Source organism: Lepidochelys olivacea (assembly GCF_965140295.1).
Source record: "Lepidochelys olivacea isolate rLepOli2 genome assembly, chromosome: 18".
In the NCBI taxonomy this organism is placed as follows: Eukaryota; Metazoa; Chordata; order Testudines; family Cheloniidae; genus Lepidochelys; species Lepidochelys olivacea.
In genome coordinates this window covers 24,718,086-24,744,597 of record NC_140428.1, presented here as the reverse complement: position 1 = coordinate 24,744,597, position 26,512 = coordinate 24,718,086, and the positions used below count along the sequence as shown (strand labels likewise).

The 26,512-nt window shown below is 41.1% G+C and overlaps 1 protein-coding gene across 7 annotated transcripts in view; it reads right to left on the bottom strand.

Annotated features, from left to right (window-relative positions):
* PRKCZ (protein kinase C zeta) overlaps positions 1-26,512 on the bottom strand; it is a 157,006-nt gene that overhangs the window by 110,953 nt on the left and 19,541 nt on the right. For 6 of the 7 annotated variants that reach the window (XM_084651866.1, XM_084651865.1, XM_084651869.1 and 3 more), the window contains 2 exons: positions 23,318-23,407; positions 21,586-21,636 (listed from right to left, as the gene is read on the bottom strand). In XM_084651866.1, coding sequence (XP_084507992.1) covers positions 21,586-21,636; positions 23,318-23,407 — 141 coding nt within the window. Of the gene's footprint in view, positions 1-13,226; positions 13,357-21,585; positions 21,637-23,317; positions 23,408-26,512 lie in introns of those variants that run through there. The other variant, XM_084651870.1, reaches the window with a different exon arrangement.

The following is a 26,512-nucleotide window of genomic DNA, read 5'->3' as shown; positions in this document are numbered from 1 at the left end:
TGTAGGAGACAGTGTCAAAAGTTTTGCTAAAGTTAAGGAACACCACGTCCACTGCTTTCCCTTCATCCACAGAACCAGTTATCTCGTCATAGAAGGCAATTAGATTAGTCAGGCATGACTTGCCCTTGGTGAATCCATGCTGACTATTCCTGATCACTTTCCTCTCATTTAAGTGCTTCAGAATTGAATCCTTGAGGACCTGCTCCATGATTTTTCCGGGGACTGAAGTGAGGCTGACTGGTCTGTAGTTCCCAGGATCCTCCTTCTTCCCTTTTTTAAAGATGGGCACTACATTAGCCTTTTTCCAGTCATCTGTGACTTCCCTGGATCGCCACGAGTTTTCAAAGATCATGGACTATGGCTCCGCAATCACATCCGCCAACTCCTTTAGCACTCTCGGATGCAACGCATCCGGCCCCATGGACTTGTGCACGTCCAGCTTTTCTAAATAGTCCCAAACCACTTTTCTCCACAGAGGGCTGGTCATCTCCTCCCCATGTTGTGCTGCCCAGTGCAATAGTCTGGGAGCTGACCTCGTTCGTGAAGACAGAGGCAAGAGTACATTAGCTTTTTCCACATCCTCTGTCACTAGGTTGCTTCCCTCATTCAGTAAGGGGCCCACACTTCCCTTGACTTTCTTCTTGTTGCCAACATACCTGAAGAAACCCTTCTTGTTACTCTTAACATCTCTGGCTAGCTGCAACTCCAGATGTGATTTGGCCTTCCGGATTTCACTCCTGCATGCCCGAGCAATATTTTTATACTAATCCCTGGTCATTTGTCCAATCTTCCACTTCTTGTAAGCTTCTTTTTTGTGTTTAAGATCAGCAAGGATTTCACTGTTAAGCCAAGCTGGTCGCCTGCCATATTTACTGTTCTTTCGACACATCGGGATGGTTTGTTCCTGTAACTTCAATAAGAATTATTTAAAATAAAGCCAGCTCTCCTTGACTCCTTTTCCCTTCATGTTATTCTCCCAGGGGATCTTGCCCATCAGTTCCTTGAGGGAGTCAAAGTCTGCTTTTCTGAAGTCATAGAATCATAGAATATCAGGTTTGGAAGGGACCCCAGAAGGTCACCTAGTCCAACCCCCTGCTCAAAGCAGGACCAATTCCCAGTTAAATCATCCCAGCCAGGGCTTTGTCAAGCCTGACCTTAAAAACCTCTAAGGAAGGAGATTCTACCACCTCCCTAGGTAACGCATTCCAGTGTTTCACCACCCTCTTAGTGAAAAAGTTTTTCCTAATATCCAATCTAAACCTCCCCCACTGCAACTTGAGACCATTACTCCTCGTTCTGTCATCTGCTACCATTGAGAACAGTCTAGAGCCATCCTCTTTGGAACCCCCTTTCAGGTAGTTGAAAGCAGCTATCAAATCCCCCCTCATTCTTCTCTTCTGCAGGCTAAACAATCCCAGCTCCCTCAGCCTCTCCTCATAACTCATGTGTTCCAGTCCCCTAATCATTTTTGTTGCCCTTCGCTGGACTCTCTCCAATTTATCCACAACTCTCTCCAATTTATCCACAGGGTCCAGGGTCTGTATTCTGCTGCTTTCCTTTCCTCCTTGTGTCAAGATCCTAACCTCGACCATCTCATGGTCACTGCCTCCCAGGTTCCCATCCACTTTTGCTTCCCCTACTAATTCTTCCCGGTTTGCGAGCAGCAGGTCAAGAAGAGCTCTGACCCGAGTTGGTTCCTCCAGCACTTGCACCAGGAAATTGTCCCCTACATTTTCCAAAAACTTCCTGGATTGTCTATGCACCGCTGTATTGCTCTCCCAGCAGATATCAGGGTGATTGAAGTCTCCCACAAGAACCAGGGCGTGCGATCTAGTAGCTTCTGCGAGTTGCCAGAAGAAAGCCTCGTCAGCCTCATCCCCCTGGTCCGGTGGTCTATAGCGAACTCCCACCACGACATCACCCTTGGTGCTCACACTTCTAAACTTAATCCAGAGATTCTCAGGTTTTTCTGCAGTTTCATACCGGAGTTCTAAGCAGTCATACTGCTCTCTTATATACAGTGCAACTCCCCCACCTTTTCTGCCCTGGGCTGTTTGCCTGTGGCTGAACAGAAATGTTCCCTGCTGTTAGCCATGGGGGGGGGGGGGAGGCAAAATGCGACCTTGGAACGAAAACACATGTGCTATTTAATGTTAACAGCAAGGTTTACCGTAAAAGAGAGAGTGTACCCATTGTTCTATAAAATGTGTCTTTTTAAATACCACTGTCCCTTTTTTTTCTTCCACCAGCTGCATGTGTTTCAAGGATCACAGGATCTTCTCCTTCCCAGAGGCTAGCAAAGATCAGAAGGAGAAAACATGCACTCACGATGAAATGTTCTGAGCTCATGCTGTCCTCCCACACTGAGAGAGCACAGACGAATGCGTGAAGGCAGACAATGTTGGAGTGCAGGAAAGCACAAAATGACCGGGAGGAGAGGTGGTGGGCTGAAGAGAGTAAGTGACGGGCTGAAGAGAAGGCTGAAGCTGAAAAATGGCAGCAGCGTGACGAGAGGAGGCAGGACTCAATGCTGAGGCTGCTGGAGGATCAAACTAATACGCTCCAGGATATGGTTGAGCTGCAGGAAAGGCAGCAGGAGCAGACTGCTGCTACAGCCCTTGTGTAACCAACCACCCTCCTCCCCAAGTTGCACAGCCTCCTCACCCAGATGCCCAAGAATGCAGTGGGGGGGGCCCCCCTCCGGCCACTCCACCCCAGAGGATTGCCCAAGCAACAGAAGGCTGGCATTCAAAAAGTTTTTAAAAGTTTTAAACTTTTAAAGTGCTGTGTGGCCTTGTCCTTCCCTCCTCCACCACCCTTCCTGGTGCTTCTCTCCTCCACCACCCTTCCTGGGCTACCTTGGTAGTTATCCCCCTATTTGTGTGATGAATGAATAAAGAATGCATCAATGTGAAGCAACAATGACTTTATTGCCTCTGCAAGCGGTGATCGAAGGGAGGAGGGAGGGTGGTTAGCTTACAGGGAAGTAGAGTGAACCAAGGGGCGGGGGGTTTCATCAAGGAGAAACCAACAGAACTTTCACACTGTAGCCTGGCCAGTCATGAAACTGGTTTTCAAAGCTTCTCTGATGTGCACCACGCCCTCCTGTGCTCTTCTAACCAGCCTGGTGTCTGGCTGTGTGTAACCAGCGGCCAGGCGATTTGCCTCAACCTCCCACCCCACCATAAACGTCTCCCCCTTACTCACAGATATTGTGGAGCACACAGCAAGCAGTAATAACAGTGGGAATATTGGTTTTGCTGAGGTCTAAGCGAGTCAGTAAACTGCGCCAGCACGCTTTCAAACATCCAAATGCACATTCTACCACCATTCTGCGCTTGCTCAGCCTGTAGTTGAACAGCTCCTGACTACTGTCCAGGCTGCCTGTGTATGGCTTCATGAGCCATGGCATTAAGGGGTAGGCTAGGTCCCCAAGGATAACTATAGGCATTTCAGCATCCCCAACGGTTATTTTCTGGTCTGGGAATAAAGTCCCTTCCTGAAGCTTTTGAAACAGACCAGAGTTCCTGAAGATGCGAGCGTCATGTACCTTTCCCGGCCATCCCACGTTGATGTTGGTGAAACATCCCTTGTGATCCACCAGTGCTTGCAACACTATTGAAAAGTACCCCTTGCGGTGTATGTACTCGCCGGCTTGGTGCTCCGGTGCCAAGATAGGGATATGGGTTTCATCTATGGCCCACAGTTAGGGAATCCCATTGGAGCAAATCCATCCACTACGACCTGCACATTTCCCAGGGTCACTACCCTTGATATCAGCAGATCTTTGATTGTGTTGGCTACGTGCATCACAGCAGCTCCCACAGTAGATTTGCCCACTCCAAATTGATTCCCGACTGACCGATAGCTGTCTGGCGTTGCAAGCTTCCACAGGCCTGTTGCCACTCGCTTCTCAACTGTGAGGGCTGCTCTCATCTTGGTATTATTGCGCCTCAGAGTAGGGGAAAGCAAGTCAAAGTTCCATGAAAGTGCCCTTACGCATGCGAAAGTTTTGCAGCCACTGGGAATCATCCCAGACCTGCAACACTATGCGGTCTCACCAGTCTGTGCTTGTTTCCCGAGCCCAGAATCGGTGTTCCAGCGCATGAACCTGCCCCATTAGCACCATGATGCCCACATTGCCAGGGCCCGTGCTTTGAGAGAAGTCTGTGTCCATGTCCTCATCACTCTTGTCACCGCGCTGACGTTGCCTACTCACCCGGTTTCACTTTGCCAGGTTCTGGTGCTGCATATACTGCTGGATAATGCATGTGGTGTTTAATGTGCTCCTAATTGCCAAAGTGATCTGAGAAGGCTCCATGCTTGCCATGGTATGGTGTCTGCACAGAAAAAAGGAGTGGAACGATGGTCTGCCATTGCCCTGATGGAGGGAGGAATGACTGACGACATGGCTTACAGGGAATTAAAATCAACAAAGGGGGTGGCTTTGTGAGAAACTGAATGGCCCCCTCAAGGATAGAACTCAAAACTGGGTTTAGCAGGCCGTCGATTTCACAGAGGGAGGGAGGAGAAAATGAATACAAAACAAATCTGGTCCATTTCTTGTTTTGAGCCACTTCATCTATCTTCATACATCTTGCTGGCAGCAGACTGTGCAGTACAACCGCTAGCCATCGTCATCTCCTGGGTGCTCAGCAGAAGACTGTGCAGTATGGACTACTGGCCATCGTCTTCTGTTGGCTGCTGATTAAAAGACTGCGATTGAGTCCTACTGGCAGTGTACTATGAGATGAAACTTAAAAGGGAAATGACCTGGCTGAGTCACTCCCATGTTTGCACAGGCACCCCTGACCTGATCGAGGTCGGTTAAAAGAGTACCCAGGACTACGTTGACGACGGCTACCAGTCATACTGCACTGTCTGCCGCCAAAAGGCAATAAACTGCTGCCGTGTAGCAATGCAGTACCGTGTCTGCCAGCACCCAGGAGACATACGGTGACGGTTAGCTGAGTGGGCTCCATGCTTGCCATGGTATGGCGTCTGCACAGGTAACTCAAGAAAAAAGGCGCAAAACGATTGTCTGCCCTTGCCTTCATGGAAGGAGGGAGGGAAGGGGGGCCTGAATCTGTACCCAGAACCACCCACGACAATGTTTCAGCCCCATCAGGAGCTGGGATTTCTACCCAGAATTCAAATGGGTGGCGGAGACTGCGGGATAGCTACCCACAGTGCAATGCTCTGGAAGACGACGGTTGCCTTGGTACTGTGGACACACTCCGCCGACTACACGCACTTAGAGCATTTGTGTGGGGACACACACAATCGACTGTATAAAAACACTTTCTACAAAACCGACTTCTATAAATTGGACCTAATTTCGTAGTGTAGACATACCCTCAGATATCACTGGGTTTTGTCCCCTCTTAAAAATATTTCCTTTCCTACGTTCAACTAGAAAACAATCAGCCCCACAGTAATATGCAAAGGAAATTAGTGAACATGCTTAGTGTTCTCAAAGAATTGGAAATGTAGGACTGGAAGACATCTCAGTAGGTCATCTAGCCCATTCCCCTGAGGTTCATTATATGATTAGGTCTCAAAAGAAATCACTTTCTTCAGTGGTCTTACATGTTTAAATTAGAATACGCAGAATAACTTTTATACCCTTATAAGTGTGAATTTTAAAAAGTTATGGGCCATATCATGCTATCCATTTTTAAGCAGAACTCCAAGTGAAATCAGTGAGAATACTGCTGAAAAACTGATGGCATAACAACATTCTGAAATACAGTTCTATGACCCTGATCACCTCAGAAGTTTCTACAGAATAAAAATAATAATTTTCCTGCTCTCTGGGGCTGGAAACATATCCAGTTGCAAAACCTAAAAACTGATCAAGGATCCATACTGTAGACCATTAGTCTATATACGGTTTCTAATATGAGCCAATACTTTGTCTAGACAATCAAGTTTGTATTTTTAATTTTTATAGCACCTAGAGCAATGTAAAGAAACACTGAATAATGACTTATTGTGGACTGTTTATGCTTCATTTTCCAGGGTAGGAAGAAAAGTGTAATTTTGTGTTTACTTTGATATTTTAATGATTGTTTGGTAGACTTTTATTTAAAATTGTGTTTTGGTTACTAAACTTCAGCAACCAGCAATGGAGGTTTCTCAAGTTGCATACAGAATTGTATGTTCTCATTACAATTTTGTAAAAAACACTGATATATAATTTAAAAGACTGACTTATATTGTGCATTGCTATTTCCTGCAGGGTTAAAGAGTTTGCTATGGAGCTCAAATATTCTTCTGGAGATGCATCTAATATGATAAAATAAAGAACCAGACAGACAACTGTGCCAAGAAATGGCTTTAGATTACTTGGATGTTGACTTACCAAAAGTAAGTTGCTTATGGGTCTACTGTTGTGTCTAAATGCGCTAGGATTCAGAGATTTTAAATAGACCACTTAAGTATACGAATTACTTATCATACCTTACTCATGCTAAAAACTACGTAAGCAATAGCCAGAGAAAATGTAACTTGTTTTCTGTGCATTATGCTAGTAAGCAAAAATTATTACATTGTGAAGGATTTAAATATAGAAGTCCTCTCTTTCCCACTGCAATAAGCAGAGACACAATTGGTAATGCATCAGCAAAAGGAGAAGCATATCCTTATCATCCAGCCAATTGTTTTAATGATTCTCCTCACACTAGCCCAGCGGTTCTCAAACTGTGGGTCGGGAAGTGGGCCCTGACCGCATTTTAGCAGGGTTGCCAGGGCTGTCAAACTTGCCGGGGCCCAAGGCTGAAGCCAAAGTTCAAGCCCCACTGCCCAGGGCTGAAGCCCTCAAGCTTTGGCACCCTTCCCAGGGCAGGGGGGCTCAGGCTTCAGTCCCTCTTCCTGAGGTCTTTTAGTAATTTTTATTGTCAGAAGGGGGACATGGTGCAATGAAGTTTGGGAAACACTGCTCTAGCCAAAAAAAGGCTAAAATTCTGGAGTCTATTAGCAGGAGTCAAGTATCTCACAAAAGCTTATGCCCAAATAAATGTTAGTCTTTAAGGTGCCACCAGACTCCTTGTTATTACCAGGAATCTTGTATGCTATAGCCTGCATTGGTGAGGCTTCAGCTCGAGTACTGGGTCTAGTTCTGGGCACCATATATTAAGAAAAAAGTGGACAAATTGGAAAGAGTCCAGAGAAGAGCAACTCAAATGATAAAAGGTTTAGAAAACCTGGTCTATACGGAAAGGTTAAAAAATTGACAGGTTTAGTCTTGGAAAAAAAGACTGACAGCATATTTGAAGACTAAGGGCTGCTATAAAGAAGAGAGTGATCACCTGTTCTTCATATCCACAGAAGGCAGGACAAAAAAAGTTATTAGCAAGGAAGATCTAGGTTGCATATTAGGAAAATCTTTCTAATTATAAAGATAGTTATGCATTGGAATAGGCTTCCAAAAGAGGCTGTGGAATTCCCATCATTGGAGGTTTTTAAGAACAGGTTATGGCAGGGGTGGCCAAACTTACTGACCCTCCAAGCTGCATACAATAATCTTCAGAAGCTTGAGAGCCGGGATGCGCCTTCCGGGGCTTGGGACTTCAGCCCTGCGGGACGCACCTTCAGCCCTGAGAGGCCCCAGCAGGCACAGAGACCCCCATCCCTGCTGGGCAAAAGCCAGACATGCTGCATTGAGGGGGGGGGGGCAAGCATGGCCATGTGCAGTCCTGTGCTGCCCTTCCCCCCCCCCCCCCCATTTTTGGCAAGATTTGCTGGCCCCTTTCAGTCAGGCAGAAGGCAGGACTGGGCTCAGCTGCTAGTCCCAGCTGGGCAGGACAGGACTTCCTCTTCCCCTGCACAGCATCCAGGGCTAAGTCAGACCCACCCCCAGCTTTCTCCCCTGGCCCCCCACTTACTGCACCCATTGCTCCTCAGCAGCAGGGGCAGGGATCCCTGTGCAGGGAGCTGCTCTCCCATCCTCCCCCCCCTTGAAGTCAGATGCCCTCATTCCCAGATGCTCCTGCCGAGCCTTACCTCCCCATACATCGAACTCTTCCACCCCCCGATTAGCCCCACTTCACTGTACCTGGCCCACCCCAACAAGCCACCTGCACCCAGACACTCACTCCACCAAGCCCCAACCAGCTGCATATGGACCCCCCACTGATACCCCCATACCCATACTCCCCTGCTGAGCTCTATACCCCCCACACTCAGTTCCCTCTGCTGAACCCCAACCACCTTCACCTGGACTCCCCTGCAGAATCCCATTACCACTGCACCCAGAACACCCTGCCCCCCAAACCGCTATGCATATAGATCCGCCCCACACCCAGATTGCCCCACACAGAACACCTCTCAACCCACACCTGGATCCCCTCCACGCTTGGATTCTATGTTGCTGAGCTTGCCTGCCCACACCTGGTGTACCTGGCACAGAGGGGCAGGCCCAGTCCTTGCACTGTGTCAGGGTTGGATGCAGCCTCACCACTGAGCTTGTGTCCTGGGGGGACCTGCACAGTGATCTCCCACCTCTGTGCTGTCAGGGGCCTGGGCCATGTTGGAGCCCCAGTGCCATGCTGGAGCCTTCTCATTTATTTGGGAAATAAAAGTAGCAGAATTTTAAAATATTGTGCAGAATTTTTAATTTTTTGGTGCAGAATGCCCTCCGGAGTACTCCCTGCAACTCCAAGCTGTTTGCTGCTACCTCTCCCTGCAGAACTAATACCTGGGAGCTGAAGGGAGGGGCAGCTGAGGGTAAGGGGTGGAAATGCCTGTGAAGTGTGTGATTCAAGCTGTTGGGGGGGGGAGGGGGACCTTTAAATTGTGCCCCTCCCCCACTCTCAGTAGGCACCAGTTGTCTCTGAAGCCCCTAGCCCCACCACAGGGCAGAAAATAGGGACTTATGGGGGGGTCCAGGAGCTACACCAACTGTAAGAGAGACTCATGCAGCTCAAAAGCCATGGCTTGGCCACCCCTAGGTTATGCAAATACACATCAGGGATGGTTTGAGGTATACTTGGTCCTGCCTCAGCACTGGGGGGTGGGGAGAAAAGACTACAACTGGACTAGATGACCTCGAGGTCCCTTCCAGCCCTACGTTTCTATGATTATTTTGCTGCTCAAATGGGTGTTATTTTGCCCAGGTACATAAAACTTGCATTGATCTTCTTTGCAGCTATATCACACTGCAAGTTCTTGTCAGGTAACTCATGTAATCTGAATACAGGATGCCTTGCACAACGGAAGAGATTCTATAACAACTCACCTTACTGTTAGTACACCAATAGGCAGGAAAAGCTACTTTTAAAAGGACTTAGTTGAAATTAAAACCAACTTTGTACAGGCATTCATTCAGCTATTATATTTTTATCAGGATTTCTGTTCTCATTTCAGACACTGGACTAGAAACATTCAATCTTTGACCTGCACTCTAACTTAAACTAAACTGCTCACAAGATACCTCAGCATGTAACTGGATTCTGATTTTTTAAAAACAAGGAAAACTTTTAAAAAATATTAAACTGAAATTATGAATTTGTATTGGGCAGAGTTCTAGAAACTGTACATGACTTTCTGAAGTAATATTTGTGTGGAGTCAAGAACTTGAGAGCACTAAAATTTAGCTCTAACAGTCTCCCTCTGTGTCCTCAAACTGTCTCAGTTTCCTCACCTCTGAAAAGGGGACAATATTTATCTACTTCAAAAGTATATCATGAGAATTAGCTAATATTTGTAAAGTGATGTGAAGAGGAAAAACTCTATTAAAGCCCTACATATCCAAATGGCAGTTAAATCTCTTCTGTAACAGCTAAGATATTTTACAAGCTTATTCACATATCCATAGAGTGTTTTGGACGAAGTGGCTGATGTGATGATACATAGGTTCTAATAGCAAATTTAATACCACCACCCGCTTAAGTTTTTATGATATTGGAGGAGTATCAAACCCTAACCTAAGAGAGTGATCTGTCAAGTTGTCTTTCTGATGGTTTCTCAGACTTGCTTACAGTCTAGCTTATGGAATCTTGTGTAACTTTTTTATCCACTTTGTGGAACAGAAGGTGTAGAAATTAGCATGTTTTTCCCCCTCATATTAAAATTTTGAATCACAATCTGAAGATCTAAAATAGTTGTAAATTATGTTTAAGACAGTGTTTCCCATACTTTTGAGAGATGATCCCCCTTCCACCCAAGTTCACAAAAAATGAAACCAGTTGCACCATCCCGGCAACCTCACCATATGCTACTAGAGACCTAGATCTCTTAATCTGCATATATTCTGTGCTCCCTATCCACCTCCCACATACACTTTGGAAACACTCCATAGAGATTCATAATGTGACCCTTCCTCTCCATTAAAGCATTTAAGAAAGAACAGTGAAGTAGTTAACAGTATTTCATTTAAAGTCTCATCACTTGTCCGGGAGCTTGAAATAAATGGGGAAGTTCACACCTCTCAGAGATATTGTTTCAGGCTCCCTGAAAAAATCAACTGGACATCTCTGCAGCACTTGCTTCACATTTTGAAGATTTTCTTCACAACCACAAACAGCTAGTGACTTTTTAAAATGGAAGCTGAAAATCTGGAGAACAAAGATTTGTCTGTACCTGCCCCAATCCCCATTAGTGAAAGGGCATAAATCAATTGTCTCAAAGTGTGGGTCAAGAACACTGCACCATTTATTACATTCTTGTTTATGATTTGCTTAGTGGTGACTATGAGCTCAGCATTTTACAAACACAGATAAAGAGGGCTGTACTAAACTCTTTAGTATTATCATTACACTTCTCTTTATCCCCAGCTAACAATTCAAAAAAACATTTATGGATGTGAAGTATTAGTGCTGGAATCTAAGAGACCTGAATCAGGTACTTCTCTGGTCAAACCCAGGCTTCTCAACTCCCTTCCCTCCCAATAACTAACCAAGAAAAAGGAGTTAAGTCCTAGACTAAAATAAACATTTCTAATCTGTTAAGTCAGGCAAATATACATGTTTAACTACTTTAGAGCAACACCTCCATACTTCAGAATTGCTCACTGATTTAACAAGCCTACAATTAGTTTCCTTCTGAAGGATTAAATGCTATACAAGTCTCAGTCAGCAGCAAATTCTTTAATGGTCAGTCATTTGCAGAAACTCATTTCAGCTTCACTTCTGCAATCGTCTCTATTTCCAATTAGCCAGGCCTAGAATCCCAGTTTTTTTTATACACAGATGCATATATGCACAGAGAGCAATGTAACATTGGCCTTCGTGCTTGGAAGACCCTATTCATCTTATCCAGAGGCCTTTGGATGTTCCTGTGGCTTAATATAAAAAGTTATCAAGATCTAAAACATGTAATGGAGCAGCTGGTTTTAAAAGAAGACCTTCAGACCAACAAGATATCCTTTAACAACTAACCTTGAAATTGTCATTTGGAGGGCTGATTATACAAATCTCGTTATAGACACTAACAAAACAAAAAAAATGCTTTAACAGGTCTAACAGATTAGTAATCATCTGTTGGGGCCAGTGAGTCACCCAACCAATACTCACTACTGTGATCAACTTTGTCAATAACTCCTTCCAGCCAAAATGAACGTCTAGATTTAAGAGACTGCTGCTATCTACCTTTATGGATAGAGTGGTTTTGAAAGATGGGGAAATTGAATTGAGAGAAACTTAGGAGGGAAAAGGTTTTTAAAGCCAAGTGACACTTTGCTATGTAGCTATTGTTTATATCTTAAGTTATTAGAAAGAAACAGAGAAAATGAGAAAGAAGCCAAGTCACCCAGTTGAGCCCTTAAACTAGTTTCACTGAAGCTTCCCTTATTCAAAATACTTTTCTGTTTATAACTTATGGACTGAAATGAACACATCTGGTAAGTATCTAGCATTATAAACTAAAGAAAAGAGCAAAAATCAAAATAAAATATGAGCTTTGAAATCTCACACCTACATAGTCATTAAAAACCCTGAAGCCATTGGGGGTCTTTCAGTTTTAATAAAAATCAAAGCAAATTTTGGAATTAAATAATTCTAACCAAATAAATAATTGACTTAAACCACAATTCTTGTTCTTAAAGTTTACCACCCCTTCGGCAATCTATATTTTAATTTCTCATAATCTACATGAACTGTATGCAATAAAAAGCACGTGGTACACATTAGCAGGATGGAGGCAGAGATTTCAGACATTCTTGAGAAACTATCACACAGCTCTTTTAAAATCTTGAGCAAATTTTCTTTTCGAACAAGAAAAACAGTTTAGTTTTCCCCTTCTGCCATTTCAACCAATAAAGAGCTTTTTTTATTAAATTAGTTTCAAAACAGATGAATTACCCAGTGCAATCCAAGCTATGTCTTCAGAGTTGTCTCTATGGTCGCAATAGTTCCTTTCTTCATTGGGGGATGGGATTGGTTCACGTGCTCTGAATAACCTAATCATTGCTGCTAATACAGTAACAAATGAAGGGAAAAACCTGTCCTTGTGAGCTAGCACAATATTTACAGGCCACACAACTGTCGCAACCAACCTTTTACTGCTATTTTGTTGTGCTAGGCAGAACATACAGCAAAATTATATGTTCAGATCTAAAATAAATTTACAAGCCAAGATACTAATTAGATTAATAAAATACCTCATTTAACCTTAAGACACAATGGGGGGGAGGAGTAACTAAATCAAAAGCCAACACCAAAAAAAATTGAACCCCCCTCCCCCCCAAAAAAACCCACCAAAAACCAAAAACATCCATGACAATCTAGTCGTTTTTAAAAAAAGGGAGGGGGGGGGGGGGAAGTTCAGCAAAGATCACCATCGATATTCAATAACAAACATTATCAATGTGCTATCATGGTAATGCCATAAGCACCAACATACTACTGTATAAAAATGCTATATCATATGAAAAGCTTTAATCAAAGTGAATTGTCCCTTTCATTGCTCTATTGAGAGAAAAAACAATGGCAAGTGAAATCATTAAAATCCATTAGTATTAATTATCCAACATCAAGATACATTTTTTATCATTAAACAGAATATTGATTTATTCAGATGTAGCAATGCAGAACAAAAAAAAAAGTGTACCAGCACATTTCTTCCCGTAACATTAAGCAAAACACTAATTCAAAACAAATATTTCATTATTCAACAATTTAAAGCAATTCACTTCACTGCAAAATGAAAAAAGGCCTTTGCTAATTTAAAGATTTACATCTTCAGAGCATTGTTTTCAGTCTTATAATAAATAGGCCCTAAACACATACCGTCAGGTTTTTTTGGATACATTTCCTTCATTAATCTCCCTTATTTTCAGCGGCATCACTCATTCTACATACTCCTATCGTCTGTTCTCCTAAAATTGATCACCAAAAAAATCCAAGTCTTTTCACTCCAATTTTGTCAACATTTCTCAGAGCTCTTTCAGCCACATCCCTACACACGCAGAGGCACCAGTAATATCTGTATTTGTAACAATCTATGGTTGCAAAGGAGGACTGTAGGAAAAGCAACTACATGATAACCAAAATGCTGACTTCTATTATCTACTGCAACACATGCACACACATACTGCACCAATGGCTTCAATTCATAACAGCAATAGCAATGAAGGTACATAAAATCTATAAAAGACGTGCATTACTCACTGGGTTTTATTCTTTTGCTTCCTCAGCATGTAATTCTTTATGCTTTACAATGCAGTAGGTTTGAAATGAAACAAATTTCCCTTTCCCTTTTTTCCACTGATGCTGCTGTTAGAATACCACTAGACACCAGGACAATAGGCAGGATCAGCCTGAACATTAAGAGCAAATATTTAATGGAAGACTGGTTATCCTGTTCTCTCCCTTTCACATCTCTGCCTCATGTATCCAGGCACGGGTGGTACTGGCTCCCTTGGGAGGCTGTAGCTAGCAGCTGAGGCACAAACTAAAACATGGCATGGACATTAAGGAGCTGATGTCACCAAAAAAAAAAAACAACCCAAAACAAAACCACCACACAAACCACCACCCACACCACACAAAAAAAAACAACAGCCCCATATATTTCTGCAGTACAACTCAACTCTGACAAAGAGCTCTCTGGAAGATACAAATGAATAAGAAAACAGTGGCAGTATAACACAACTGTGTTTTGCAACACAAAGGAATACCAAAAATGAAAACAGTACCAAAAAAAGCCTGACTCAGTGCAGACAAAAAAATGGGACCACAGAGTGATAAGAATGCCACTCAAATCTCATTTTGCATCAAGACAGCAGCACGTCCGTAGCTTGTGGGCAAAAACACCCACAAATTTTATAACAATGTTTAACATCAAATCTGAAAGAAGAGGTGACTTACCAAAAAAATTAAAATACATGTAAAATTTTGAAGACTGGTCTAATATATACAGCTCTGGAATGTTATTAAATATGGGAGGTTTTTTTGAACTAAGGAAATCAGTATCCGAGGCTCCAGGCCAATAGGTGCTAGTAATACCTAGGGAAGGACAGGTTACATTCAGTATCTGGAAAGAGATACAAGCTGTTTTAGACATTCTGCCACCTCACCCATGTAGCAGCACTGCCATTCTGATTCATGTGAAATTGAGTAACTGTCCTGCTGAGGGTAAAAGGTATCATGGTAACAGCAGCAGTACATAGGGAGTAAAGAAGTCAGGTCTGCAGGAAAAATCCCAAAAGACAGTGTAGATGGGTCATTACAAGTTCAGGAGCTAGAGAACTGTGTATCCTATTTTACATTAGGATGCTGCTGCCTGGAAAAAGATGGCTTCTTCAAACACACCCAGAAGAGAAACCTTTGATTAATACTACTCCCCCCCCCCCCCCAAACAAAAAACTGTCTGTTCTTCAAATGCAGGGTAAAATAGAATTCAATAACTTTTCCTGAACACTACTTGAATTGCAGTTTGAAGAAGGGGATGCAAACAGCACTGAGTTTAAGTCACATTCTTTAAAGTTTTGCTCACTGAGACAACCTTTAGTACATCCCATCTTTTCAGGAGTTCCAGGTAGACTGCAATCATACTATTCTATTTCAACATACCGTACACCACCGCAACATGAATACAGAACACTCTAAATAAAAAATATTTTCTGCCATCTTTAGAGGTAGTTGTAGAGGGCAAAAAAAATTTAAACAAAACAAAAGTCACATCATATAAAAAGCCACTTCAGAATATTACAGAACACTATAAATAGGTACTTCATAACCTAATATCAATGACACAGAGCAAAGCACTAAAAGTTAGATTGATTTGGAGATTCAACTGATTGTTCTTCATATGCTCCATTCCAAAGTGTCCATAGTTTTGTACAAATTGTAAAACACACAGTTTGTACTGACAGATTGATAATATAAGTGGGTAGCCTATTTTAATTTAGTGGAGAATTTTTTCACTTGTCCATGCAAATAATTTGAGACAAACCTAAAAAAATCTTTATTTATATAGTTCAATTTAAATAGGATATGCTGTAAATACCAAAAATGTTTTTTAAAATGATTTAATATAAGAGAATACCATAAAGATATATTGTAAGATAAGAATAAAAGATAAAAAATTGAAACAAATCAAATACTTAAAAAACTTGTAACTTTCTACTCCAACATTGCTCATAGCACATTTTGCATGCAGTAAAACTAGTAGGCAAATGTAAACTCATTTTACTATGGATTTTGAGAAGTATATTTTAAGTTTAACTTAAAATACTCTTCAGAGTAACCCACTTTCACCTCATATCCTTTAAATAATCAAAATCACCAATACCATAGCACTTTGAGTATAATTATATAATGACGATTCTAGCTGTATTCATGCAGCTAACAAGCAATACTGAACACATCAATTTATGCTAAATTAATTAGTGTTGATACAATCTAATATCTCAACACCATAACAATATGGAAACAGTCAAAACTAGTTCACAGTACCAGGTGTCCACTCAGGTCCCATAACTGCAAGAGACAATGTGTACAAAATTCATTCATTACATCTTTAGAAACCTGATTGCAAATCCCTTACCAAGCACATCCTACTCAACAGGCTTTTCAAACAAAGTATGATTCAACAAGATTACTAAAACAGCACAAGAATGAGCATTCTACATACCAACAGGGAAACGGGTCAACTGAATTATGTATCTCTACAGATTAATATAGTTTATAATATGGAGCAGTACAATCAGGACAGCTATGAGTTAATGTCCTAAAATATCCAAGTTACTTTAACTGAGATCATGTTAAATTGGAACACATCTCTAACATGCCATTTAATATTTGCACATACTTTGTTCACTTCCACTTTCTCCCTAAAGGTGTTCCAACATTATCAGATTAAACCAATGCTCTTTTTACAGTTTATATTAAATTAACAACCCAGTACTACTGTGATTTAGAAGAACCCCTAGAAACTCAAAGCCTCAAATTACATTTGGGAGGGATTAGGTGAATCAAGGGATGTCACTGGTCTGAGACAAGAGGTGACCAAAAGTTACCATCTATTGGCTGTTCAATGGCCCAACACAATGAGTTGATGGTGTCAAGTCAAATTTAGTAGAAAAAGGTGTCCACATCACAAAAAACATGAACCCAACTGACACTCTCAAAAGTCTACAGTGGAGGCCAAGGACTGAATAGACATGAAAAGTGAACAGTCTTCTCACCTCTAGAGGTCACGCCTCCAAGACAGAGTTAGCTTGCAGGAGGGAAGCTTCAACAACCACACCCACACTCTCACCTGTTCTGTGGACAGAAGATTTTAGTCACCTTTCAGTCACACTCAAGGGCAAAGTGCAGCCCTCCTCTTCCATGATCCAATGAACTCTTTGCCAGCATAAGTGATGTGCCGTTACATACGGCAGAAGAAACAAGGCATGAGCAGCCAAAAGGTATTAGGTAGAAGACAGTCGAGACTGCTCCAGCCCATGGACTCAAGCAGCCTCTGAAGGTCCAGCCGCCTTTGGAGATTGGAAGAATTCTTCTCTCTAGCATTAGCTCAGTGCCCCACCTGGCTTACTCAGGCCAGGGATTGAGCAGCACTGGATTTGAACCTAAATTCATTTACAACAGTAATCTCTTCAGCCTATTCTTCTGAGTCACAACAATGAAGGAATTAAGCTTATGTCATGTTGAAAATAATTTTAAAAAAACAAAGGAAAAAATGGTAGTAGGCAATTCCTCTCTGAAAAGTTAACTGTAGAAATGGAATTGTGATTGCTCATATTTATTGTGTTTCAGTGACTAGGTTAAATTTGCTCAGCTTACAAGTGTATTTTTTTTCCAGCATTGCAAACTTATGTCTATACAGCAGCTGGGAAGAGCAATTCTCAGCTCAAGTAGACATACACTCTAGATGGCGTGCTAAAAACAGTGTGGCCACAACAGCACTTCAGGCAAGACACCCGAGTACAATCCCACCTGACCTCCTGCATACATATCTGGGCAGCTAGCCAGAGACCCATGCTGCTGTAGCCACACTGACTTTCAGAGTGCTAGCTTGCATGAATCTAGCACGTCTGTCTATTAGAGCTAGGAATCCCATCTCACAGCTTCTGTGCAAACATTCTGCCTGGGGTGGGAGGGATAGCTCAGTGGTTTGAGCATTGGCCTGCTAAACCCAGGGTTGTGAGCTCAATCCTTGAAGGGGCCATTTACGGACCTGGGGCCAAAATTGGGGACTGGTCCTGCTTTGAGCAGGGGGTTGGACTAGACGACCTCCTGAGGTCCCTTCCAACCCTGATATTCTATGATACCATTAGTCTAGGATCTGAAAATCAAGCTAGGTTCTTTCAGGTTGACAAAGATTATGTAATCAAAAATTTAGTTAAATTGATGATATGCCAGCAAGAACAGAATCCAGCTCACACACACTCATATTTTAACTGGATCTGCAGTGCTAACAGCAGATAGAAAGTAAAGTGACTGAATAGACACAAGGAACATATCTATTGAGAAAGAAAGTGCGATTTTTAACTTAGTTGTATGTAGTGTAGTTGTAACCATGTCAGTCCCAGGATATTAGAAGAACTCTGAAGAAGAGCTCTGTATGGCTCAATAGCTTGTCTCACCAACAGAAATTGGTCCAATCAAAGGTATTACCTCACCCATCTTCTCTAATTTTTAGATAGTGACTTTTCAGATCAGAATCAGACTTTACATTTGTTTAAAATTCTCCCCTGATGTTTCTCTCTTTAGGTAACTGTCTCTTCTTCAGGTTAGTTAAGGTAACAGCTTACTTTGTGTTATCATACTTTAGGGGCAAACAATCTTATTTGGGATTAGTACTTATCTGGATTGGTACAATTTGGAATTTCTTCTTACCTGTGCTCAACAATTATTTCACAAATAACCTTCATGCTGAATTTGAAAAAACGTAGTGATCTTCTGGAACTATCAAAAAGTCAAAGCAGCTCAGTATGTTCCAGTTGATGGGCTGTACTAATAGAACCATGACTTGTCAGTACTTTAATTTTCAGGACACCTGATGGTACACAAATCAGTGGTCTATGAAAAAGGAAAGCACTTTAGAAATATCTAACTTTGAATTAATCCAGACTGAGTATTGGTTTTCGAGGGCTGATGAGGGGGAACTGAAGCAGAAAAAGGGAAGTGACTTGCTCAAGGTCACAGAGCAGTCCAGTAGCAGAGCTGGGAATCAGCCCCAACATTCCTAAATCCCAGCTCTTAGTCCACGCTGCCCTTGGCTTTTCTGTACTGAGGCTCCGAATGCATATTTTGCAAAAGATTATTAAACAACGATTGCATGAAAAAATTCTTATATCACTTGAAGAGCCCTTCATGTATGTCAGCTGAGGGATTTACTTATTTTGGGGTCTGTTCCAAAACCTAGAGAAGCCAATGGAAGTCTTTCCACGGATTTCAGCTCTGGCCATAATTGGCTTCATAAGTCAATTATATTCCTGTTCCTTGGTTTCTTTACAATAAGATCTATCAAACTACTGGAATTAGTAGTCTTTAATTTCAGTGTCCTCTGTTTGCAGTGAACTGGATTGTTTTTCGGGTAACGTGCAGTACAAATCTCTGCATGGTTCTGTAATTTCAGCCGGCTCTTTATTGGAATTCTTCTATCGCAATGTGTAAATACAAGGGATGTCCATTAGTTCACTATCACATTGTTAATGTCTTCCAATTTTTAATCCTACCCAAGACTAAAAAACATTCTTAGGTGGTGATGAAAGAGCCCTGACTGAATGGTCCAGACAGGTCTGACTTTGCTTGTTTTACCAATAATTGTATAGTAACAAACCAAATAATAAAAATCAACTATTGGCTGCTTGTTCAGAGATGACTGCTTCAACTGGGGATTGATAATGGAAAACAGCAATACTTACCTAAATCTCTGGTGCCAAATTCTGCCCTGGTTGGTAATGGTAGAGTGCCAGAGCCATTCAACAGCTGTCTAATCAGCAAAACAATCCATCCTGGCCCATCGGAACGCAGTCTCCGAGGTCAAGGATTGCATGGACATGGATACTAATCTGCAGACCTTAAATGGTCACTACTAAAATAAGTTGGAGGCAAAGCAGCAAGGAAATGCACACAAGCTTTAACTACCATTACATATGCTGCACTATAGATAACAGATTCAGTTTCCAGCGGTGTATGTAAATGACACCTTTCATGAGCACCAGGTTCAATTTAGGAAAGAACTGCTAAACTCAGATGTCAGAATAAATAGTATTTAAATTATACAACTTGCAGCAAGAATATATCTTGGGCTACAAGCACATTATCTGGAGTGGTCAGATGATGTTTTCACCTAATGAAAATGGGTAACATGACCAGAACTTTTTACAACTGGCAAATCTAAAAGAGACATGACATTAAGTTAAAATGCCCATGGAATTTCAACATACTGTTCAACATGAACACAAATCTAGCACTTCAAGATTAACCTTCAAGGGAAAATGCAGGCCTCATTTTCTTGCACCGCCAGCAGAGTGCATTACATGATACAGTGAAAGACGACTATTGACTATTTCATCAGTGAAACTGGAGAGAAACCAAACAAGAATTAAACCTCCATAGATACACAGGAGAAAAAAATCTTGCACAACTAAGAAAAATAGATCAGGTATGATGTCTTCACTATCTGGGAATGAGTGCCTTATAACTATTGAGATAGAATTCTCCTCACGTAGACCATTCCACTGCATCCCAAAAAGGGACACAAGACCATCTAGCAATCCGGATGTTTTACACATTTAAAGTGATTTAGGTTTTCTGAAACCTAAAGAAAGTGTCTAAAAGAAAACTATTTTTTTGGTACTACCAGAAATTTACAATACGGAAGAAGCTTCAAGTTTTATATATAGGACACGTTTTGTACCTTACCCAAAGTTTCTTATTCTGATTGTTAGAACCTTGTTGTAATTCAGATAGAGCCAATAAAGACAACTCCCAGCCAAATATCTGACTTTTACAAGGCCATCTTTGATGCACTGCAGCTCAACAATTAAGGAATCTACTCTACCTTGCTCCATTTTCTACAGCCCAATAGAAAGTAAGACTAGATCAAGATGGTTCTCAAAAAACAGACCCATATTTTAAATCCTGTATTTATATATGGGAGAACAGAATTGTCCACATTATCTTAATTATATGCAACTGGCAAAAAGTATCACATTTATGTGCACTGCCATGCTTTTTTGCATGAATCAGAATATTGCTTTATATTCCGAGACTGTGAAGCAAGTGAGTCAAAATAGCATAATTTTACCTTCCCAAAAGTTTTTGTTACTTGACTTATTCTGTCAATTTGCCTTTACAAAACAAATGTTTAGGAATATTCTTCTCTAATGTATTAGTTATCTATAATGGTAGTCATTAGTGGTGGTCATTCAACAATAGTTGATTCACAGTGGTACCTGAGAAACAGCATTATGCCTGTATACTTAAAGATTTGAAAGATGACAAATATCCTGTGAATATTTAATTGAAGATAGCTCTGCTTGCTACCCTCCACTCAGTCTTGCACATTTGGTATTTATTAGCAGCACACACACACAAAATATTTCTGAAAAATAATCTATTCAGAATCAATCCCTGCTATCAAAGCTACAAACCTTGCACTTGTAGATAAGACTAAAACTTTGACCTATAATTACCAGTCATTTGTAATTGCCTTTAGATCTTATGAAGATGCACAGTTTGATTGCAAACAGGAGTGCCAACTGTATAGGGTGACCAGACAGCAAGCGTGAAAAATTGGGATGGGGGGGTGGGGGGTAGGGAATAAGAGCCTATATAAGAAAAAGCCCCAAATATCAGGACTGTCCCTATAAAATCGGGACATCTGGTCACCCTAAACTGTACCAGTATGTCAGTCTATTTGATTGTTAAACCACTTGGTTGTATTTATTGTAGTTTTAAACTATGTCAGTTACTGGAAACCAGTATTAACTCTTATTAGCATTAAAAATGCCACCAGATGCTTGCTCCTTATTTTTTATATTCTAAACAATCCTTGCACAGTTATACATTTACCCTTTTCCTAATTATATATCATAAGCTACTTCAAGTAAGCAAACATCTCTTACACATATGAATCAAAAATTAAGACAATAAGATAAAGAGCAAAGCCAAAAGACATAGTACTCACTGTCTTCTCCTGGACATGGCATGCCTGGTTTCTCTGGAATGCTGGGGAAAACTAAAACAAAAACAGACACTTATTATTGAAGTAATAAATTACTTTATCTAAAACAATTTTTGGAAGATTAGATTTTTTTCAGTTCTGCTCTGAGAAACAACTGGTTAAACCAGCTTCTTATGCCACGATCATAGAATCAATTATTCTAGCAACACCACAGTATGCTGTACATAGGGCCTGACTTAAAGCCCACTGAATCACTGGAAAGTCTCCCATTGACTTCAATGGACTCTGCATCAAATCCCTACACAGCATCTTTCATTTACGGATAGCAAAGAAGTATATAAACATGAATTAACCCATTCAACACCTTTATGAGATGAAGACGTATTATCCCTGTTTTATAGTTTGAACATAAACACAGCAAACTAATGATATGCCCCAGGTTGAACAGGAAGCCTGTAGGAGAGCTAGAAACAGAACCCAGATTTCCCAGCTTCCAGCACTGTGCTTTCACCATTGCTCCAAGGTCCTCTTCACTACAATGAAGACCATGAAGCACATACTTAAAGCCCAAAAGAGAGGAGGAAGATAATGTAGCTGACATGAGACTCCTGAAAAAACGGAACATATAAACTGATTTTTTATTGGTACGTTCCTAATGTAAACCATGTATTTTTCTAATAATTTGTTGCATTATTCATTTCCATAACATGTGCATTACCCATTCACATAAGGTGTAGATCTAATTGAAAAACTGAAGTTGTCAAAAGCTTCCATAATTGGTTCTTAAAAATGGAAGCACAAGTATTTTATTAAAAATAAAAGTTGAAATAGAGACCTAATGTCAAAATTATCATTTGCCTAGATAGTCTATTTTAGCATTTATATTATATATGACTATATATATTATAGCTTTGTTATCTTTAATGTGACTGAACTGAGCCCTTTGTACTGGTATCTTCCTCTCCAGCAAGCTTGTAAACAAATATTTCAGGTGGGGTTATGAAGACACAAAAATCAGCAATGCAAACTCGCTAATCCAGAAACAAACTAACTTGCCCAAATACTTTTTTAAAGTGTATCATGAAGCATACTACCCAAGCAGACTCCCTAAACCTGCAATAAGGTCCACACAGGCAGACTCCTGCACCTGTACAGAGTCCCTCCTGCTTCCATGGGGTTCCACAGAGGATAGGAAAACATCTGTGCAGATCTGATTGCAGGTCTGCAGGGATACGAAGCAAATTCAGAAATAAAACCACCAGTTAAATCCCTCTAAATTCCCGCAGCTTCCACTGGCTGGGAACAGTGAACCGCTGCCACAGGGAGCTGATGGGCTCCATGCCTGCAGACTCTCCAGGTAAACAAAACGTCCTGACCCCACCAGCAGCTTACCCTGACGAGCCAGGAGCCAAAGTTTGCCAACCCCAGAAACATAGGGTCGGCTTATGAAAGGGTCATACAGTTTCTACTATTTTTACCTAGCCATCTTGGGGGAGTCTGCTTATAAACGAACGAGTATATACAGTAGATTACAAACTTACAAAGGATACCAGCCAACATGACTCAGTACATAAAACGACTGCAAGAGTGACCAGAAGTCAGCCCAAATATTTAATTTAACACGTCCTTGCAGCGTTGAAGCTCAGCGAGTATTTATATTGCACAGGGCTCCTGAACTGCTTTATTCCTCCTCACAAGAAATTTAGATAAGGTTCTAAAATTGCAGAGTACTTGCCATGAATAATGAGTCCTTCATCTCCATGATGACAATACAAACGGAAGGCTTCTTCCAGTTCCATCTGAGATGAGATGGTACATGGATCACCTAGCAAGGGGAACAAAAATATGCAACCAAATTTATGACTATGGTATATTAAGTTTAGGATTTAAACTGGTTAGCTGAGAAAATTCAAGCAAAGTTATCATATTATCCTAATAATTTTATTAAGGCCAAACATAATACAGTAACATGAAACTTGTCTTTTTTACTTTACATTTTTAACCAAACTGAAAAGATTAAAGACAAAAACATATAAGAGTTAGGAGATGGTTCTCTTAGGTTGGTACACGTGACAGAAAATTAATTTAAGCAAGCTGACTAACTTCCACGGGGCTGGAGATGGGATCCAAGGACCAGGTTCATTATATCTGAAGGTTTGTTATTACAAAGGCTCGTTATAGCGAGGGTGTACTGTAGTAAACATTATGGTAGTATCCAAAAGCCAAAATCAGGACAGGGTATCACTTGTGCTAGACACTGAACGAGTATAGAGAGGTAATCCCTACCCAAAGTGCTTACAATCTAAAGGAAGACAGACAAAGGGTAGAGGAGGGGAATACATATGTGAATACAGTTAAGAATCGGCACAATTAATTACTGTATTGCGGGGGGGGTGAATTTTTTGTAATTAGGATTAGAGATTAGGAATAGAAAAGTGGGGGGGGGGGAAGGGAAGAGTCACACCCGCTTGGCCATGGTCAGCAGACTGGATGTTGCAGGCAACACAACAGAAGAGTGTCTTAGGGAGCAATTTAAGGGAGGTTAAGGTAGTGACTGTTCAGCTTCTATGAGGGAGTTTTTTCCTGTGCATAAAGTTTAAGGGAGAAGCTGTGTGATGGATAGTGAAGGCTGGGAATGCTGACAAAGCAAAAGCAAGAGTCCACTTTAAGAAACGTTACTAGATCAGTCAGGCAGGACAGGAATAAGTTATGAAGAGCTTTAAAAGGGAAAGTCAAGAAGCCATTTGAAGTTCTCTGACCTGCTCTACCAAACTGATTAGAAAAGAATGAAATATTAATGTCAGAGGGGTGGGAAAGAATGGGACAAAATTACAGGGATTACAGTGTATGGAAGAATGGGTCCAAATACTAGACCCAGCCCCTACTTGCATCGTCAGTACTCATGAAGTAGATACTTAGTTCTAAACTGAGACAACCTGCAAGTGGTCAAGGATTCGTTACACTATATATCAGTACCCCAAAAATATTTTGAGGCATGACTGTCCTTGCATTGAGATTAACAAATGGAGAAGTAAGAAAAAGGTCAGGGAGGAAATGTACCTCAATCAGGATAAGTTAGTGGACAATTGGATGAAAATTACCCCCCTCCCCCCCCCCCTTTTTTTTTTTTTTTTGCAACAGCATCACATTGCTGACTCTCATTCAATTTGTGATTCACTACTACCCCAGACCCTTTTCAGCAGTACTACCAACTAGCCAATTATTCCCCATTTTCTAGTGGGCATTTGTTTTTCCTTCCTAAGTGAAGTATTTTGCACTTGTCTTTACTGAATTTCATCCAATTTATTTCAGACCAATTCTCCAAGTTCAATTTGAATTCTAATCCTGTCCTCCAAAATTCTTGCAATCCCTCCCAGATTGATGTCATCTGGAAATTTTTTAGTGTACACACCCACTCTATTATCCATGTCATTAATGAAAATATTGACTAATACCAGTTACAGAAATGACCCCTGTGGTGCACCACTAGATATATTCCTCAGTTTGACAGTGAGCCCTTTGAATAGTTTTGCTAGAGGCAAAGCTCATTATCCACTAAATCACCAAGCAACTGTTTACCTTACTTTAGAAGAGCATCAGTCAGAGGCATTTAAATTACATGTAACAAAAATGTAAATGCACACAGTGTGCAAAAGTTCAATAGCTAATATAATCTGTGAAGACTGAGGCAGCCAAAACAGCAGGCTGGCTGAATCTAAGAAGAAAGTTTACAACTTGAAGCAGACATTTGAAATGAGATTTGTAATCCAATTGAGATACAAATTCAATTCAAGATTACAAGAGGAATATGCTCATTAGTACAGCACCTGAAATAGTAGAAATCCATGCTCTTTTAAATTAAAGTAAACCTCAAAAAACAAAAAAGCCACCAAACATACGAGACAGAAAACCAACACCGTCACTATCTCTCTCTCCCCTCCCCCCCTTCTTAGGGTCCACCAAAACATGCACGAGTTACTTCCTCTAATTAAAAGGATCCTGCTTTTTATTAGTAATTAAAATGTCCAACTTGTAGAGTACATTATTCTCCATACACCTCTCCTGATTGAACTGTTTCATATTAGAGATTATTTACTGAAGTGCAATTGGGAGCAGGGGAAACAAATATCAGTGTAGCTTGCTCCAGCTTCCTCAGGATTAGGAATGAAAAGAAAAACTGAGATTAATTCAAAATATTTTCACTACATCTGCTCAATCTTAAAAAAAGAAGACAAAAACAAGACCAACACACATGCAACTTTGACTTTAGGATGCCCTTCTCCGTAGTAGCAGAATTTGAAAATTCCACTCCGCTACTGGGCCACAGTGAACTTTTCCTGGCAAATGGAAAGACAGAACCACTCATTACTGCAGAAATTGAGGTCTTTTTAAAAAAAAGGTTTCTAGCTCTTAGGATTACAAGGATAACCTTTAAAACATGAACAAATATAATGAAGTTTGCATGCAGTTCTAATGTCCCCGCCACAATTAAAAGTTTGGTGAGCAGCAAAGGTCAACGAGACCACACAGTTACATGGCAGCTATTCAGAAACCAGCGGGCAGCAAAGAAGCTGTCAAGAATTATAGCAATGTTATGTTGCTGGTGCTGTGAAAGGCTGTGAGCTGCAGTGAAGGGAGACACTGAAGTTACTCACAAGGGAACAGAACAAAAATGGAGAGCGGGGGGAAGCACAGGGGAGCGGGAATCTATATAGTCACCCCCTACTCAGGGTGGATTTGATTTAAAATCACTAGTCAGGAAGACTCAATTTAATCATGGCTTTCTACCTAAGTGCATTCTTGTTGGTTGTTATAACCTTAATACATATTCTTCACAACTCAAAGATAGATGTAGGTTTCATTTTTAGAAGCTACACACAATACATTTTTAAAGTGATTTATTTTGAAAACTTTTCAGATTAGTTTTACA